At 49.8% G+C, this 19258-nt stretch overlaps 1 protein-coding gene across 5 annotated transcripts; it reads left to right on the forward strand.

The window, feature by feature from the left end:
* The first annotated feature begins 2680 nt into the window (after nucleotides 1-2680).
* Nucleotides 2681-13062, forward strand: LOC123817254 (transmembrane protein 98). 5 transcript variants are annotated; one of them, XM_045836839.1, is made up of 7 exons: nucleotides 2681-2831; nucleotides 4665-4883; nucleotides 5384-5515; nucleotides 6442-6475; nucleotides 8443-8558; nucleotides 10989-11048; nucleotides 12233-13062. In XM_045836839.1, exons 2-7 carry the CDS (start codon nucleotides 4753-4755, stop codon nucleotides 12438-12440), a joined length of 681 nt encoding a protein of 226 aa, XP_045692795.1. In that variant the 5' UTR covers nucleotides 2681-2831; nucleotides 4665-4752; the 3' UTR covers nucleotides 12441-13062. The 5 variants fall into 5 exon arrangements, with proteins under 5 accessions (XP_045692795.1, XP_045692796.1, XP_045692794.1 ...); XM_045836840.1 differs by having other exon boundaries at nucleotides 4703-4883; XM_045836838.1 differs by having other exon boundaries at nucleotides 2687-2800.
* Nucleotides 13063-19258: the final 6196 nt, after the last annotated feature.

A 19258-nucleotide genomic window follows, 5' to 3' on the forward strand; every position in this document is an offset into this window, starting at 1 on the left:
GTGGTTCCTGGCAAGCACAGGCTGAGCAGAGTGGTCAGCAAGCTCCCTCCCAGGCTCTTCCCATGGCTGGAACACACCAGGACTGCCACTCCATCCCCCTAGAGCTGGCTCAGCTCCTCCCCCTCCAACCACAGGGCTGCACGGGGCAGGGAGGGGGGTTTCTTAACCTAAACCCTGGAAAATATTCCATAGTCATGAATTGGAGGGCTTGATACAGGTAAAATGGCTATATTGCCTAAAGCAATACACAGATTTAATGCAATCCCATTTAAAATCCCAATGGCATCTGTAAAAAAAAAAAAGTAAATAAAACAAAAAAATCAGATTTGTATGGAAGTACAAAAAATCCAGATAGCCAAATCATTCCTGAGAAAACAGAACAAAGCCAGCTAGGGGAAGCATGCTCCCTGAGTTCATATTAAGCTACAAAGCTACGATAATCAAAACAGCATAGGATTGGCAGAAAAACAGATGCAGAAGCAATCGAACAGAACAGAATTGAGAACCCAGAAACCCACAGGTATATATATGGGCAACTGATTTTCAACAAAGGAGGTAAAAACATACAATGGAGGGAAGAAAGCCTCTTTAATAAATGGAGTGAAAAAAAGAAAGCTACATGCAAAAAAAATGAAACTAGACTGCTATTGGACACTATACACACAATAAATTCAAAATAGATCAAAGACCTACATGTAAGACCTGAAACAACAAAATAAAGAAAATATAGGTACAAAACTTATGGACATTGGCCTCAGATAGGGTTTTGTGAATTTGATCTCAAAGGCAAGGAAAGTAAAAGCAAAAATAAATGGATGGGACTACATGAAACTGAAAATCTTCTGCACAGCAAAAGAAACCATCACCAAAAAACAGTCAGGCAACTGAACGAAAGATATTTGCAAATGATACCTTCAATAAGGGGCTAATATCCAAAATATGTAAGCAATCATACAATTCAACAATAGCAAAATCAACCCAATTGAAAAATGGGCAGTCGACCTGAACAAACACTTTTCCCAAGAAGATATACAACTGGCAAAGAGATATATGAAAAGACACTCAGCTTCACTAGCTGTAGGGGAAATGCTACTTAAAAACCACAATGGGATACCACCTCACACCTGTTAGAAAGGCTGTTATCAACAAAACAAGATGTTGGAGAGGATGTGGAGAAAAGAGAACCCTCATACACTGCAGATAGAAATGTGAACTGGTCTAGTCACTATGGAAAACAGTATAGAGATTCCTTAAAAAATTAAGAATAGAGCTATCTATCATATCACCCAGCTGGAAATCTAAAAGTATAAGTGAAATTCCTGATTAAAAAAAAATGTTGGCAACTCATTTGACTTTTTAAAAACTGTAAGCCAAAAAACCACCTCTGTGGGCTGGATGTGGCCCCAAGGAGCCACCAGCGTGCAGCACCTGCTGTACATGGTCTGCATCCTTTGTCCTTGTCACCTGTACGGACCTTAGCCTGGTCGACTGGGCCACTGCCCCCCAGTGGGTCCCAGGCTTTAGTTGGCCCTGCTCTGGTCCTGCCTCTTCCTCACAGGGCTGGGAGTCGGGGGCCAATGGGGACGGCCATCTGGAGTGCATTTCTCCTCCCACACCAGCGATTTGTCAATCTTTTTCATCTTGTGGCACACACAAACTAATTATGAAATTCTGGGCCACCCCACCCCCTGCCCCGAAATAGGTATAATTTTGATTCATTCACACTAGATGGCTATTGTTGTATTGGCTGTTGTCATTTTTTAATTTGACTAGCTAAGGGAAAAGAGGTACATGAACCTGACTAAATAGTCAGTTATTGCATATTTTAAAGATTTTGGGGGCAAACTGGTTGAAATTGCAGTTCCAGACCACACCGCTGATACATCTGCCCTGAAATCTCTGCCCAGGGAGCCCCAGCCTGCTTCCAGGGCCTATTGGACCTCCATCCTTTCATGGCAGCCTACACAGCCTGGTGTGGGCATCTTTAGGAATGACCAGGGGATGGCTGTTTGCAGGGTGGACGCTGTGTCTCCACAAATGCCTTTGGAATGGGGATGGAGTCCAGTGAACAGAGGGGGCAGGATTGTCAGCCATGGTCCTGCATTTCTACTCATGCCCCAGGGAGGGAAATTGTTAAGGGTGGGCCTGTCACGGACTCACATTCTCCTGAGCATTCTTAAACGCATTGCATCATGTTACTTGAATCCAAGGATGCTTATAAGTAGTAGTCTCATTTTACAGATGAACAAAGCAAAGAACAGGAAGGTGAAATAAGTTGTCCACAGCTAGTGAGTGGTAGAGCCAGGGTTTAAACCGGGCAGCAGGGAGCAGAGCGCACTTGGGAAAGACCAGTCACACTGTGCAAACTGCTATTGCTCCCCAGCTTCCCCCAACCCTCAATGGCCAGGCTGGGTGGGGGTTGGGGGAGGCAAGGACCCTCTCCACTTTCCTCCACTCTGCGCGCTTGGGCCTGGCTGTCGCAGGGGCACGAAGACTGCTTGTTGGGTCTCAGAGTGACTGCCTCCAGCAGCCCCAACCGCCGGCCCACCAGAGGGATTGGCGGTGACAGCGGCGCCTGGCAGCGGGGGATCTGGATGCAGCCGGCGTCTCCCCCTCCCACGCTAGCGCTGGGGGTTTGGCTGAGCCAGGGGACTTATCTTGATTCCTTGGGACAGCCCAGCTTCTTCCCGGCATGCTCCGCTCCCAGGAGCCGCCTGCAGGTCCCGCGCCCGGACTTTGCCATCAGCTGGGGGACGGCAGCTGGAGCGCCCCGGAATGCGTCCTGCAGTTGCAGCCTGAGGTGGGTGAGCCCCACTGACTCAGAGCAGCAGGTGAGGAGACCCAAGGCAAGCGGACCAGCCCAGTCCCTTGGGAGAGAGAGCGCCTTGTGTGGGGGCGTGGGGCGATGCCTTGGGGGAGGGGAGCCCCGGCCAGGCAGTCTTTGTTTCGGCCACATTGCTCGCGCGGGCCAAGCGCTGGCGCCCACAAGTTGGAGAAAGTTGGAGCCAATGGCCGCGGGCAACCCGCACCGCGCGCAACCTGGACAACCTCTGTCCAGGTTGTTTAGGGTGGGTGATCTGGGTGGCGGGGCAGGGGAAAGCTAGAAAAACTCATCCTGAAACACACAGAGGAGAATACACAAAAAGGAAACACACCCAAAGAAACATGTATAAAAGTCACAGAGAAAAACTGCAAAAACTCAGGAAGCTCAAACACACAGGCAGAGAGGGGAAACAAACCGGGTGGTCTCGGAGGCCACGGGGCAGGGGGAGGGGAAAGGAAATGCTGAGAAGGGGGGAGATTGAGGAAGGGGGGAAAGCCTCTGGAGTGGAGAGAAAATGGAGAGAGAGAAATGAGAGGAGGAGAGGACAAGGGCTAAAGGAGGTAATGCTTTCAAAGGGACAGTATAAGCACACATCTAGAGAAACTGAGGCAGACCTGGAATTAGTCCCACTCCTCCCAACATACACAAGGGGAGACACAAAGATGGAGGAAAGCCCAGCCCTGTCTCACCTGGTGGGCAGGTGAGTTCCAGGTGGGAGAACAGCCACGTGAGGACTCTGAGAAAGGCTCCCTTAGCTAGGACATTATGCATGAGCCAGCCAAGTGTCTACCTGGTCCACCTGGCAGACTCCTCATCCTTCAAAACCCAGCTCAAGCATCACCTGCACTGAGAAGAAGGCTTTCCCAGAAAATGCCCTGCAAGCACAGTGACTCTCTTTTCTGTGCATTTCTGCATGTGGCACAGGCACGTGGGGTGAAGTGGGTTGTCTGCCTTCTACTTCTTCCCCTGGACCCTCAAGACTTGAGGTCTGTGTCTTGTTTATCTCCAGCCTCCAGAATCCAGCCCAGGGCTTGGTGCACAGTAGATGGTCAGTGAGTATTTCTTGAAGGACAGCCAGGAGCACTTGGACCCTCTAAAACATGGAACATAGAATTAAATCCAAAGAGAGCACCCAGAGACTCCTCTGTCAAAGCACCGTTTTTGCAGGTGGAGAAGTTAAAACCCAGAGAGGGGAGGAGACTTGCTTAAAGGGACACGAGCAGGAGGCCCAAAATGACAGGACATGTGCACACATACTTCTGGGAGATGCCCCTGTTCTTCCTGCCTGTGAGGTTAGAGTAGGTGTGAAAGAACCTCCTGAATGAAAACATTCAATGGAGTACGAACAATGTAATTCCAGTTGTAAGTTCCCACACTGAAACTGAGGCTGCTTCCTGACTGTGTGAACTTGGACAAATTTCTTAACATCCCTGAACCTCAGGTCCTTCAACTATAAGATTGGGACACCAAACACCTTCCTCGTAGGGTCACTAGAAGAGTTACCACACAAGAGCCTGGCATGGAGGAGGCCCCAGTAAACACAATGCTGCCCTTCTCCCTGGGAGGTGGGTGTTCTTTCCCGCACTTGCAAAGGTGAAGACAGCAGTGCTGGTGAAAATGTATCCTTTTGTTCCAAGAGGACAGATGTCCATCCTGGTCCACCTGGGGAGCAGACTCTTTCAATAAAAGAAAAGCAAATTTGGGGCAGGACATAGAATGCAAGTTGATTCTGTTTGGGTCTTCAAGTCTCTGCAGGTGACTTGGGGCAACCTAATTTCCCCTTCCAGAAAACCCCCACCACCCCAGCAGCTAAGACCCCCTGCCCTACTCTGTTTTGCAGCCTCCTTACCAGGCCTGCTCTGGGCTGTGTCTTTCAAGCTGCAGCTGGTGCGGGGGATGTGACCAGGACCCAGGGAGCCACTGGAAGCATGGAGACCGTGGTCATTGTTGCCATAGGTGTGCTGGCCACCATCTTTCTGGCCTCCTTTGCAGCCTTGGTGGTGGTTTGCAGGCAGCGGTACTGCCGGCCTCGGGACCTGCTACAGCGGTATGATTCCAAGTGAGTGCGCCCAGGCGGGGGCGGGAGGGGCGGAGAGAAAAGAGGGGCTGTGCCCCCAGGCGGTAAGGAGAAAGATGAAGTTTGGTGCTGGGCAACTGGCTCAGCTTTTGGTCTCTAAAGTGGCACCTGAAGGCTCTCCTCCATAAAGTGCTTAGAGCTTAAGAATGTTCCTTAAGCCCTGGCCTGTGCGGCTCAGTTGGGTGGAGCCTTGTCTCATAAACCAAAAGGTCGGGGGTTAGATTCCCAGTCAGGGCACATTCCCAACTTGCAGTTTCCATCTCTGGTCGGAGCATGGACCCCGTTTGCTTCATGACTCACTGTCCAGCCACGTGCCCTGCCTGTGACTGCAGTCCCATTAGGGTTAGGTTTGGACCCAGGACAAGTGGACCCTGCTTTAATGTACTCACCACCGTCATCCTTTTGGAGGATACTGTGGCCTCCAGGAGGAGTGGGCAGCTGTCGTCCATCACAAAACGGCTGCCCTGGGCTCTTCCTTCCAGGCCCATCGTGGATCTCATTGGGGCCATGGAGACCCAGTCCGAGCCGTCTGAACTGGAACTGGACGATGTCGTCATCAGCAACCCCCACATCGAGGCCATTCTGGAGAATGAAGACTGGATTGAAGATGCCTCGTAAGGCCCTGGGGATGGTTGGCTTTCCTGGAGCCCTCTGGATGCAGCAAACGGGGCTCCTTGTACCCTTTTCTGGCTTCCTTTGAGCACTTGCTGGGGCATCCGGGAGCACCGTGTCAGTTTCTGCTCTTTTTCCTGCCCTCACAAAGGGGGGAGGGATCAGAGTATGACATAGTGGTGTTTGTCCTACAGCCCCACCCTGCCACCCTTCTGTGGATCTGAACACCGATGACGTAGACACGTGGCAAAAGTTATAAAGTCACCCTGATACACTCGGTTATCCTTGGGGTGCCCATGAATCTGACAGTCAGGCTCCAGGGATAGACCCTGTGTCCTCAGTATGTTCAGGGGTCTCTTCATCTGACAGGAGCCACTCCACGCCCCCATCTCTTGGTCATCCACTCAGTGGGCAGATGTCTCTGGGGCATTGTGTGCAGGGCACTGGGGCAGGCCCTGCAGGTATGAAACTGGTGTGGAGACAGAATTCCTCTAAGCACAGTATCTCAGAAACAACAGGGGTCTCTGTGCATGGTGCAGTGGGCACCGGGTGGAGGCGTGTCTACAGTTGCCAGGGGTGGGGAGATGGGGGTGGGCTTCATGAAGGACATCACAGAGTGGGGGCCTTGTGACCTGGGCCTTTGAAGATGAGTGTAAAAGGAAGGGATATGCTGGGGGGAAGGAACAGTATCAGAAGCTCAGGGCATGACTCGATGGTGGGGAACCCACTAATGAAGAGTTGGGTGGGGGAACATTAAGGAGAGAAGGTGCTTCCTCGTTTAGCTCACGGACTTACGCATTTTAAAACAGAGGCATCCTGCCCTTGGGTGGTGTCCGGGGTGTCAGAACTAGATGAGGAGCAGAGGTGGTGGCTGGGGGGAGGCGGGCCTCTAAACATAAGCTCTGACACATTCTGCTTGTCTCCCCAGGGGTCTCATGTCCCACTGCATTGCCGTCTTGAAGGTAATACTGGTCGGTTGCCCCAGGAGTCAAAGGGGGGCGGTCACCGAGCACCCCTATGCACAGATTGTAGAGCTGAAAGGGGCTTAGGAATGTCGTGGGACCCTTGCAGGAGGCCTGTTTGAACCTGCCCGAGACTCGGAGTTTCTAGTGTTTGCCCCACTCCTCATGGCCGGTCTGTTGTCCATCAGGATTCCGGAAGCCCTTTCAAAGGCTTTACTTCACCTGGTCCTCACAACGCAGTGAGTGACCTGTGGGAGAGACCATGTGGGTGGTCACCAGCCCCTTTCTCGCCCGCTGTGGAGGCAGCCGTGTGCGGAGTCTGAGTAGCTGCTGGGGGAAACGGGGCCTCCCTACTCCTCCCTGGGCACTTTCCCTGGTTAACAGAGAGCCTGGCCCTCTGCAGCGACTTGGGCCGTGTATCTGGACTTCGCCAATTGCTAGAAGAATTACCTTCACTAGCCCTCTTTGGCTTTGACAGTAGTCAGCCAATTGGGACAGTGTTATAAAATCCAAACTGTGAGTACTTCAACTTGAGGACAGATTTTTTTTTTCTTTTAATGCCTCCAGCCTCTGGGACTGAGTGAAAAATTGCACCCTATTTGCATTTTGGGTAATTTTTATAGTTTCAGCTTTTATTTTCAATTATTGTAAGATACTACTATCCTAATAGAATAATAGTAATATTGAAGTATTAATATTTGACCAGTTGCAAATATTGTCAGTCTCTTCATTTCAGTAACCTGGGATATGACATTTTTATCTCTTTGTCTAGTAATTATTTAAGATATGAAAAAAGACAGCTTTATCTTTTCTTCCATGACTTTCAGTATAATATATTAAAAATCCTCTTGTCCTTCCTCTTCAGCTGTCTCTCTTGGAGACAAAGGATGGCTCCTAGAAAATTGTTATCACAGAGTCCAAGCTTATTATTTAATTCCAAGAAGCTCTGTGGGTGGAGATCCAGTGGTAGATAGACAGCTGTAGTGTCTGGAGCAACAATGGTGCATGACGTCTCTTCCCCCAGCCAGGATGTGTCCTGGCACTGGGTTTTGTCCCCTGCCCTTGCCTACTGGGGAAGGATAGTGGCATATGAGTCTGGGGATGAATCAGCCAGAAGGGGTCTTACTGGGTTGCAATCTGTGGTCCATCTTGGGACTTCAGATCAAAGGAGAGGCCTCTGCCTTCCTGCTGAGATTTCAAGGTCCTTTGTTTTGGCCACCTGACCCCGAGTCCCCATGGGGAGGGCTCCTGGGCTCTCCCTTGGGAGGGCTTTGGGCTTCTTTGTGCCCCCTCTTTTCCAGCCCCCCATTCAAGGGAACAATGGAACTTCTTGGCCAGGGACAGTGGCGTATCCAGGTTCTAACATCGGGGAGGGTGGATGGGTGGACAAAGCTTTGGGGTGGCCAGCAGTGTTGGTGGAGATGAGGAAGGGACACGGCATGGCTGTGCCTTCGTCCTGCTCTCTTCCAAGGCCCTTTCTACATCTTCTAGACAAACATGCCCATGTATCACCTTAGAAAATTGTGGAAATATGTGGCACCTGTGGGGGATGTGCTTGAAGAGACCTGCTGTCCTTTTCCAGCCAGGCTTCTGAGGGCGCCTGCTGGGGGTGGGAGACTAGACCAGGAGGTGAAGGCAGAGAAAGAGAAAGGAGGTTTTCCCCATCAGTGAGATGGTGAAATTAGAGCACGTGACTTCTCAGACAGATTATTTCAGTTTAGGCTTCTCTGCCGAAACCCTGACCCTGATCTGAGGTTCCTACCCCGCCCCCCTCACCCAGCTGGGTTCTCAGCTTGGCCTCTCCCACCTCATTCCTGTGCACTTTGCACTTCAATCTGTGCATTTCATTAGGGGGCTCGGCTGCTGGTTCGGACCCAAGGTGGGGGTCATATTTATCTTTGTGGGGGTGGCAGAAACCTTTCGGGAGCTAGGTCACCTCCCCATCACCTCTCTCCTTGCTGTCTTAGATCTGTCACACTTTGACAGAAAAGCTTGTTGCCATGACAATGGGCTCTGGGGCCAAGATGAAGAATTCAGCCAGTGTCAGCGACATCATCGTGGTGGCCAAGCGGATCAGCCCCAGGTGAGCGGTGAGGGCCTTAAATGCCCCCACGCCATGGGGAAGGGGGGCTGGAAGCTGAGGTGGCAGCAGGGCCTGGCTCTTCCAGGACCCCGCTGTGGTGCTCCCTCTTTCTCAGTCCATACCAGCTGGGGCTGCTTCCCTCCCTGTTGCCACTCCTTTCTCCCGGGCTCAGGGCCAGAAAGTGCATTTCCCACAGGGGCCCACACACCCACCTCAATGACCTCCTGGCTGTGTCCTGTCCCCCACCCATATCCATACTGGAGACTAAGTTGGGGTGGATGTTACCCACTGCCCCATCCATGGCCCAGCCCGCAGCCTCCAGGACTGGGTGGGAGGTGAAGCCATGTATCACTCAGATCTCCCAAATTCCAGGCATCAGCAAAATCCCATGTGGGAGGCAACCAGCAGATTGCAGTCAACAGCTACACCCCGTTGTGGGCTCAATTTGGTGAAGAAATATAAAGCCCCTTTCTTAGAGGGCAGGGCTGTGCTGAGTTTGTGCTGCCATCTGGTGGCTGGTATGTGGATTTGTCTAAGTAGGGTGTTGTCCCTGTCCAGGATATTTTCTTCGTTGTGTTTTTTTTTAAATCCTCACCCTTGGACATGCTTATTGATTTTAGAGAGGGGAAGGGGGAGAAAGAGAGAGAGGGAGAGAGGGAAAGAGGCAGAAAGAGGAACATTGATATGAGAGAGAAACATCAATGGTTGCCTCTCATTACGCAGCCCTACCAGGGACCAGACCTACATGCTAGGCATGTGACCTTACACGGGAATCAAAACTGTGACCTTCCAGTTCACAAGAGGATGCACCCACCAACTGAGCCGCAGTGGCCAGGGCTAGGATGATTTCTCAATCAGCCTCATCACTGGGAAGGGTGCCTTCATATCCCTCATGGGAATGGTGGCACCCCCTGAGTTCCAGGGTCCCTGCTTTTCTGGTTGCCTTGGCTGTGGGTGAATCACATGGAACCAGCCCTCTGGGGGAACATGAAATGGTTGGTGCACTTGAACTCTGCCCAGGGAGTTTAGTGTATTGAAAAAGTGGGGAAGGGCTGAGCCCAGCATAGTTCTTGGCCCCAGGTGGGTGGAGCTGTCCCCAGGTGGGTGTGGTTACATGACACATCAGGGTAGGTTGGCCCCTGTCCTGACAGACCCTCCAACCCAGGCTCTGGGCAAGCACCAGACTGTCTTCCGGCCACTCATTATTGGTGGAGATTCTATGTTGCTCATTCTGGCTGGACCTCCCTCATGTTTCCTGTCACTCCTATGGGGGAGACAAATTCACATGATACCAGGGGATAAGGCTGCACTGCCAGGAAGGGTTGGAGGAGGAAAGATTCTGAGGATGAGTGAAGTCCTGGGTGATGAGGACTAGCAGTGGGGCTAGAGTGTGGGTGTGGACTTGACCTGGTGTTCACCGGCCCTTCCTGCAGAGCACTCGGACTACTTCCAGAACGTACCATAACTCACTCAGCATCCTTGCTTTGTCTTTTTGTCCTCACACTTCTTTCTCCTTCTGGCTGATCCTGTCCCCACTGATCTTCTTGCTCCATTGGTTCCACATGGTGTGTGGGTAGCATGTTAGTTTCAAGGGAGGTGGCTTCAGCTCCGGGCGCTGTGGAGAAAGGGGCCAGCTGAGCAGAGGCCGAGAGTGACTGTGTCTCTGCATTTCTGCATTTTCTCACCAGCCCCTCAGCCCTGAGACCAGAAAGCTTAGAAATAAGATAATACATTGTTATTTTTTCAACCTGGTTATCAAGTGGTCCAAGGACAAAAATTTTGAGTGAGACTTTGTACTATGCAAAACAGAATGAATAGTTTATTCCTTTCTGAACTAGATTTTTAAAAAACTAACCATAAACTATACCATATGTTAAAAGAAATACAGTGGAGCAGTTTGCACCCAAATTAAACTTGTAGGTTTGTTTTCTAGTGTTCTAGATAAACTTTAACCACATTTAAAAAATACAAATGCAATACCTGTAGTAAAAATAAAAACATTACTGAAATTTATTACCTGGAAAGTGAAGTGTCCCCTAATCCCGCCCACTCCCAATTCACGGAGCTGACCCCTACTGAATGGGGAGTGTTCGTCTAGACCTTTCTTCTCTGCATTTCATAGCTTTGTTTGTTTATTTTTATGTAAATGGGATTGATCAAACTTTATGTCTTGTTTGGCAGTGTGTCTTTTCAATTAATACTGTATCTTGAACATCTTCCCAGATATTTGAACATGTGCTTTTCCAAACATTAGAACTAAAACCAAACTAGCAAACAAAATATTCTCTAAACTGGTCCTGAAGTCTTCCTAAGTCTCTGTCAGAGAAAGAACCACTGAAGAGAAGAACTGGGCTAAAGAAAGGGAGAAAGGAAGGAGGGATAGATGAGACAAGGAGACTGAAATACTGAACACGCTTTGCGTCCCCTCAGAGTCGATGATGTTGTGAAATCAATGTACCCTCCGCTGGACCCGAAACTGCTGGATGCTCGGTGAGAGTGGTCGTTCTCTCCACACTGGGGCCTCACTGGCTGATCAGATCTGTGAGCTGGGCTGTTTGGGTGGTTGAGGAGAAGGCTGTTGGCTGGACTTCTGGGCTGTCCTGGGCCTTGGGTACCATTCAGTGTGGTGTGAATGGTCAGCCAAGCAGTGAGCCAAGCCTGGCTGGGGTGTAGAGATCAGTCCCTGTCCTGAAACCCTGGAGAAGGAAGAGTCAGGTTAGATTTTCAAATGTTATGATTACACATCTGGTCCCACTAAGTCCTGTCAGTGCCTCCCCTCCCTCCCATGTCCCCATCACACGCTCTCTGCTCTGTGGACCCTGGAAGAAACACCTGAGCTGTGAGTGCTGCCCAGTGGGTGAGTGGGGTCCATGTGAGCAGGGCAATGAGAACGGAATACCCAGGAAGCCCTCCTTGTGATTCCCCCGGTACACAGTACATACTTAGCATCTGAAGCTGCTGTCTTTCTGTACCAGCCGTAAGCCCGTCTTAAAGACCAGATTCTCTGTCTCTCGGATTTCCATGACTGTGTCATAGACGTGCTGTGTGATGACTGCCAGCTGGGCAGTGGGTCCCGGTGCTGCCACTGGTTTCTCCGCCCCAGCAGTCCTGTAGCTGCGCAGCTGTGACCGTGGGCTGTGACCTATAACACAGTCCCAAAGGCACTCTGCGCACTCACCGTGTACAGGATATTCTATAGCGAATCTTTCCATACAGCTGAAAAATACTTCCCCTCAAATGGGTTTTCTTTTAGAGTAGGGTAAACCTGCCCTGGGCCTGCTCTATTGATTCAGAATGAATAGGTGGGGTTATGTGCTCATCCAACTGACTAGACCCCAATTGTCCCACGAAACCCTCTCCCAGAAGCTGTGAACGGCTATGAAGTAGAAAGTGGGTGTCAGAGTCTTAAATAAGCTGACGAGACACAGCATGTGATGTTCTCCCTGGAGCGTTATCGTGCACACTGGAGGCTCTGGGAAGGGCTTTAGTTCTCCTTGTTGAAACTAGCCATTCCCATTTTGTTTGAGCGTGGTCCCCTCTTTCAGTTACACACTCACCAGCCTCCTGGGGAAAGGGCTTCAGTTTGGGGAGCAGACTTAGACCTCCGACCATCTGGGCTGTGGTACCAAGTCCCTTCTTTCCTAGGGCCTCTGATTCTGTTTGTTTTCTCCTAGGACAACTGCCCTGCTCCTGTCTGTCAGTCATCTGGTGCTGGTGACCAGGAATGCCTGCCACCTGAGCGGGGGCCTGGACTGGATTGACCAGTCACTGTCAGCCGCCGAGGAGCACTTGGAAGTCCTTCGAGAAGCAGCCCTGGCTTCTGAGCCAGACAAGGGCCTCCCAGGCCCTGAGGGCTTCCTGCAGGAGCAGTCTGCCATTTAGTACCCACTGCTGTCTGTGGGTGGCCCAGCTGAGCCTTCCCCTTTTCTGTATTTGGTGGTTTCACACGGCTTGGGAGCCCCGCTGTGTGCAGAGTAGAGCAGGAGTGCCCCTGTGAGTGGACACCTCTGTTGCAGCTGCAGTTGCAGTTGCAGTTGCAGTGCTGGCTGGAGAGTGGCAGTCTAACACCACAGTTAGGGGAGATGTCTCCCTCTGTGTGCTAGGCTTTTGGAGACTTTTGGACTCTAATCTTCATTTGTCACTTGCTGAGAGCTTTTAGGGAAATTGAGCCACTGAGAATCAGGAGGTTTCACATGACAATCAGCCTTTCTGGCTTCATCAGAAGGTGAGACAAGTCTGATCTGCATTTTCAAAAGAGGACAATCAATTGGAACTAAGTAGGAGTTGCCTGTCTGGACAAGACTTGTGCTGTGTCACCTGGCCTGTCTCTTTTATTTGTATTATCTGCCTGGTCCCTGAGGTATCTGAGTCCCTCCTCCCCTTCACAGGTGTGGGTTTGAAGGTGAGCACTGCAGAGTTGAGTATTCCCTTTCCTCCATTATGCCCGCAATTTTCCCTAGCTAATTCTAGGTGGATAGTAAATGTATACTTCGTCTTCTCTCAAGTGTGTGGTTGGTTACTGAGACAAATTCAAATGCACGTGGGACACATTTGTCTGAGAACTGAGTGTGGAAGGAGAGAGCCTAGGAACCCTCAGAATGCCGTGTGCATGTGACTGAAAGTGAAATACTTAAAGACCCCCGAGTTCAGGCAGAGCTGAAGATACCACCGTAAAGTCATTTCCACACTGGCAGTGATGTCCATGAATGATGTTTCCCGCATTCATTCGACTTTGGTTTGTTTTGCAAATATTGAAAGATGAGGGGCATTTTTATGACTTCAGACCTTTGTGACACCCAGAATCACAACTGCATAATGTGGATACACATCCAGATTGCGTACTTTCCATCATCAAAGTGTAGGAACGCCTTAAGTAATACTCTGCTTCCTTGCAGGCTCTCAGAGCCAGCCTTGCTCTTGGGAGAAGCCCTGGCTTGGGAGCTGCCTTGGTTTCTACCTGATGCTGGTGATCGTGTTTGGAGCCCCACAGTGGTTCTCGTGTTGTTTTCTCTGCCCTAGCTCAGGTCAGCAAATCCCTCAGCCCGTTTCTGGAGAACTAGGAACCCATGTGCCCAAGTGCTAGATTTGGGTCTTCTTGCCATTGAGAGGTGTCATCGGGCAGATTTCATTCTTCCCCAGAAAGCAGGATGCTTCTGAGCAGCACGATGTGCCCCAGTGCCCCCTGGGGACGCGGAGTCAGAAGAGGGAGGCTGGGGCTCAACTCTCATGGACTGAAGGGTGGACTTTTGACTACAGGGGACACGGTATTGGATTGTCCGCTTCCATCAGCTCTGTGCACACGCTAGGTAGTTACCTGTCCTGTCCTGCTGGTGAGCTATGAGCGGGAAATGTCCACAAAACACTGTGACTTTCCTGTTCGTGAGTTCCATAGATAGACATCCACAGTCCTGCTGTTTTTGTCTCTTTTCCTCCCTTTCAACACCTGCTTTCATAGCCTGACTGGAAACCCATTCAAGCCAGGGTGGCAATGGCTGACACAGGTGTAAATGTCCCTTACACTTAACCCGGACCAGAGCCCTAAACCACAGAGAAGCAACCCTGAACTGGTCTCACATGCTATCCACCAGGTGTGGGGTTGGAGGTGGGGGGGTTTCCCCTGAAGTGACCCCCCACTGCCCCCTCCTCTGAGCCCTGGCAAGTAGTGGCACACCTGCTTGCTGAAGCCATGAGATGCTGTCCTTTCAGCCACAAGGAGAGGTCGCTGAAGACCACGGAAGTGTCTGCCAGACGGCAAGACCTCAGATTCCGCAGCTGTGTGGTTTTTCTTTCATCTCCAGTACTGGGCAAGTTAGAAGTCTCTGGACGCGGTTGGTGTTGGTGGCCAATGGGTGAGGTGGAAGCACCACCTTTGGGTAAGAGGCAGTCCCACGCCTCTAGGCCCCTTGGGAGCTGCCTGAAGCTACCTCCTCGGGAGGGGCTGGTTGGCGAGCACCCAGGGTCCAGCCAGGACTGGCTCATCCCCAGTCCCTAGTTTACTAGTGTCTGTGTGCACGGAGGTAGATCTTTCCATGACCCCCACCCCCTCCTACCTGTGGGATGAGCGTCAGACTCAAATTCTGAATGAAGTAGGAATTGGGTGTGAGAAGAGTGAAATCCTTGAAGTCAGAATTAGGTTCAAATTTAGGCTCCATCATTTACTGTGTGAGTTTGAACAAACCACTTAACCTCTCTGGTCGTTGGCTCTCTTGAGTGGAAAATCAAGGCTACTGCCTCATCAGGTTGGTATGTGGATCAAATGGAATGGTGTATGTGAAATGCTCAGTTGTGTGCCTGGTACTGATTAACCACCATTAACCCTTCTTTACCCAAGCCCCTCCCTCCCCACACTGGGCCCAGTGCCCTGATGCAGCTGACCCAGATGGTATCGCCTCAGTTACCATGGCTCTGTTCAAGCAGGGGCTTCTGTTCATGAGTTTTGCAACTGAGTAGCCCCAAATCTGAAATTACTGCCATAGGAGGAGTGGGCCCAGATGTCCCTGCCCCACCCCAAGTAGTTCAGGACAGAGACAGTCAAAGCTCTTAGCCGCTTATCAGGGTTCCCAGGGTTGATTGCTCAAGTTTGCATTCCTCCAGAGCGGCCCAGGGAGCCTCCTCCAGCTTGGGAAATCTCCCAGACGGAACACATGTTCCTGGCATTCAGCCAAGCCTGGTGCTAACCCCGACCTGCCTCATTCTGGGAGCTCCAGGGTCTCTGGGTGCTCACATAAGTCTGATCTCTAGACAATGACTTACAGTTCAAAGCTCCCGACTTGTTTTATGGTCTTGAACATTTCAGGAAGGTGTCGGATGAAGAATTCCCATCGATTTCTCTCTCCCCACATCCTCTTCTGCCCTTCTCAACTCCTCCTCCCTCCACCCCTCCCTTCCACAAATGTGTACTCTGGGGGAAGTGTTGTGCCAGGTGCTGGGGGTATAGAAGACAAGGGGCAAGCCCTGTCCTTAAGAAGCAAAAGAGACAAGTGAGCAGCTGATTGAGCCACAGCAGTGGTCCGTGTAGTGAGGGAAGAGTGCATAGGAGGGGGCCGTGGACGCACAGGGTGGGAGGTGATGTCGAGACAGGGAAGGCACCCAGAAGGAGCAGATGCTGGAGCTGAGGCTTGACAGAGGCTTGGGAGGTGTGTTCTGGGCAGATCTGACAAGGCGGGAAAGGCCCAGGGTCAAGAGAGCATGGCTCCTTTGAGAAATGTAGGTGATTGGGGAGGGCTAGAGTGTGGAACATGAAGGTTGGACAGGTTGTCAGGGCATCAGATCACAGAGGATTTTATAGGTTTTATTAGGGAGTTGATGCTTTATCCTGAGCATAATGGAAACTGTAGAAAGGCTTTAACCAGGGGAGTGACTTAGAATTGCAATTTAGAAAAGACTCATTTATTTCATACCCTATGATGTTAGGCTCCGGGATCCATAAATTTACCCGATGCCACTGAGTACTTTTCCTCCCTGAGTCCGAGAGGCTCATGACTCAATCATGTCATAAAGTTGGGGCGGGCAACTCGGGGGAGGAAGGAAGAGAGGAGCTAGGCATCAGAAGGGAAAGTGCCAGGGCAAAATCACGTGGGTGTGCCGGGTCTGCTCTTGTCGGTTATGGTCTCTGTAGCAGAAATGCCGATGAGCAGGGCTTCAAGGATCTGAGGCATAACTGGGTCCTTTTGGTTTCACTCCACCTGTGTTTTTATCATCCCCATTTTACAGATAAGGAGACCAAAGCCTAGGGAGATCAGTGACTTTTCCTGGAGTCAGTAAGAATCAGAACAGGAAATGCAGCTCTCCACCTTGTGTTTGTCACCACCAGTCCTGCCCGCCTGGGGGCGCTGTGGGGGAATCTACAGTGAGGGGAAGCAAATGACAGACAGGAGTCATTCCATTCCTTCTGGTTCTAATATTTTTTCAGTAAAAAAAAAAAAGAGTCCTGACCAATAAATTAATTTCAAGGCCGATAAATGGTTACAGCCCATATGGTGATAGAACCCAGGCACTGAAATGAGGACTGGGGCCTGTTCTGTTTTAAGTAAAATGTGCGCTTACCAGAATACTGGCAAAAATACACAGTGCAAAATGGAATAACTAATTTATTCCACACGATTGATTAGTTCCAGTCGTCTCTGGCGCATTCACACTGGATTAACCCTGAAGTACACTGGAATGAGTGAAAACGTAACGCCTCTCTGGAGGAACATACAATCTAAGGAGGCAAGGAACCCAGAAAGAAGCATTTGTGACGTAATGCAGCAAGGGCTGAGTGAGGGAATGTGTGTGTCATGAGGGCACAGAGCAGGGGCACCAAACCCAGCTCAGGAGAGTTTCTGGAAAGCCGTGATGTCTCCAAATTGTCAAGGTGGCGTAGGTGTTAGGTGGGAGAAGGTGGAGGTGGACAGAGGATGCGGGAAGGGCAACTGTGCAGTGTGCTGATCCGTGCTGTGCTCAGGGAATCACTTCTGCCCGGGTCAGCTGGCCGGTGAGGTTCGGGGGGAGAGGTGTAGAAGGGAGAGAAAGGTGAGGACTAGACCCTGGGCTTTTTCTGCAGGTGGCAGAGAGCTACTGAAAGCTGAAAAAGCTCTTATTGTTTTTTGGAAAACTATCAAAAAATCTCTACACCCCCACCAGTCTTTAATGCTATTCTGATTTGATAGGTGGGCAGGGATTTGGCATTGTGTTAATTTGCATTAACCTGACTACTGGTGAAGTTAAACACTTTTCATGTGTTTATTACCTATATGTATTTATTCATATCCTGAGCTCATTTTTCTACTGGGACTGTAATATTTTTCTTATCGATTCATACGAGCTCTTTACATTTTTAGGATAACAACCCTTTGTCATACGTTGCATATATTTTCCCCAGTCTTGTCATTTGCCTTTCAGCATTGTTTAGAATGCTTCTGACATCTAGAAAGTTTTAATTTTGGTGTAGTAAAATGTATTGATTTTCTTTCTCTTAGTGATTTATTCCATTGCTTTTTTTGCTTAGAAAAGTCTTCCCTCATCCAGAGATCAAATGAAGACCATTGAAATGTTTGAAGCAGTAGAGTGCCATAGGTGGATGATTAATAATGATATTCACAGATTAGATGTAGTGGCAGGAAAAAAAAACCCAAGCAACTGGAGTAGACGAAATCAAACCTTCCTTTATCCAGCCCAAACCCAGCCCAGGGATAGGGGTGGGAATAGTTAGGGATCAAAGAGATGGGTGAGAGAGACAAGGAGAGGTAGGGAGAGTCTCGAAGGAGTGATAGGAGGTGGTCAGGTAGACAGAGTTGGTGGGAGTGTGCAGAGAGGGAGCTACCTGTCCCAAGGTAAGATATGGAGAAACATCGTATGTTTGGTTAGAATCTTAGATGAGAAGCAACAGTGATGGGTGAAAGGATTGCAAAGAATCAGGGAAAGCCAAGGAGGGCACATAAATCGTGTCAAGAACTTTATTTGAAACCCTGGCTGGATAGTGCAGTGGGTTAGAGCACCATCCCCACACACCAAGGATTCAATGCCCAGTCAGGGCTTGTATGTACAGGAATCAACCAATGAATGCATAAATAAGTGGAACAAGAAAATGATGTCTCTCTTTCTTTCTCTCTAAAATCAATAAATAAAAATGAAAAAGTCTTTATTCTGAGAGCAATGGTGAGCCATTAAAGATAAAACCCAAATTATTCTTGGTGCCTCATGGAACCGGCTTCTGCGTAGAGTTTCATTTGAGGGGCACAGCCTGGTAGTTAACAGTAACAAGAAAGGGTGACCAATGACAGAATTCCACTGTCATTGCCACTGGTCTGTCTTCTCTTAGAGAGTAGCCTGTCTTCCTCCGGACTAGATGGTGGGGAGATGATGTATTTGCTTATGCTTTCTTTCCCTCTATTCCTTGGTGCTGGGAAGGAGCCTGGGCTTGGAGGGAGACAGACCCTGGTTGGGATCCTGACTCTGCTGTTCCCTAGCCAACGCCTTCCTCACCTGTTTGCTTCCCTTCCTTCTGCAGATCCCATTGGACACCTGTTATATGCCAAGCAATTCTAAGTGGTGGGGATATAAGGCAGAGATAACCCACACAATTTCTGCTCTCGTGGGATTATAGGCTAGTGAGGGAATACATATATCAAGCAAATGATTATTTAAATAAATATAAACTTAAAAGCTTAGAAAGTGTTTTAAGAGTAAAGATAGAATCTTATAAAAGATTGTTAGGGGAATTGTCCTATCAAGATGTCAAGGAAGGCTTCCATGAAAACAGATCTGCTATCTGGAGGATTAGTAGCAGTTTAGAGGTGGAGGAGTGAGGACACAAAGAAAAGTCCATGCAAAGGTCCTGTGGCAAGAGGGCAAGAACTGAGACAAGGCCCTCGTGACTGGAGAGTAGCCAAATGTGACAGTGAGATAGGCCATGTGAAGGACTTTGAATGTTATAGGAAGAGTAATGTGAATCCCTTCAAATGGTTTATCCACAGCAGGTGGGGTTGGAGTGGATTGGAGGTAAAGACATAATCAGATTTGTATTTGGAGAAAAATCCTTTTGGCTTCTATGTGGAGAATCAATCAGAGGGAGCCAGAGTAGATAGGGAAGACCCAGGGCTACTACATCAGTCTGGAGGAGAGAAGATGGTGGCTTGGCCTTGGCAGGGAGCGATGGAAAGTTAGGCAGTGGATATGTCTGAGACACATTTAGAAAGTCGAATAGGACTTGGTGTAGA

The sequence above is a fragment of the Phyllostomus hastatus genome, unplaced genomic scaffold, assembly GCF_019186645.2.
Source record: "Phyllostomus hastatus isolate PE091 unplaced genomic scaffold, TTU_PhHast_1.1 phas_contig_210, whole genome shotgun sequence".
Lineage (NCBI taxonomy): Eukaryota > Metazoa > Chordata > Mammalia > Chiroptera > Phyllostomidae > Phyllostomus > Phyllostomus hastatus.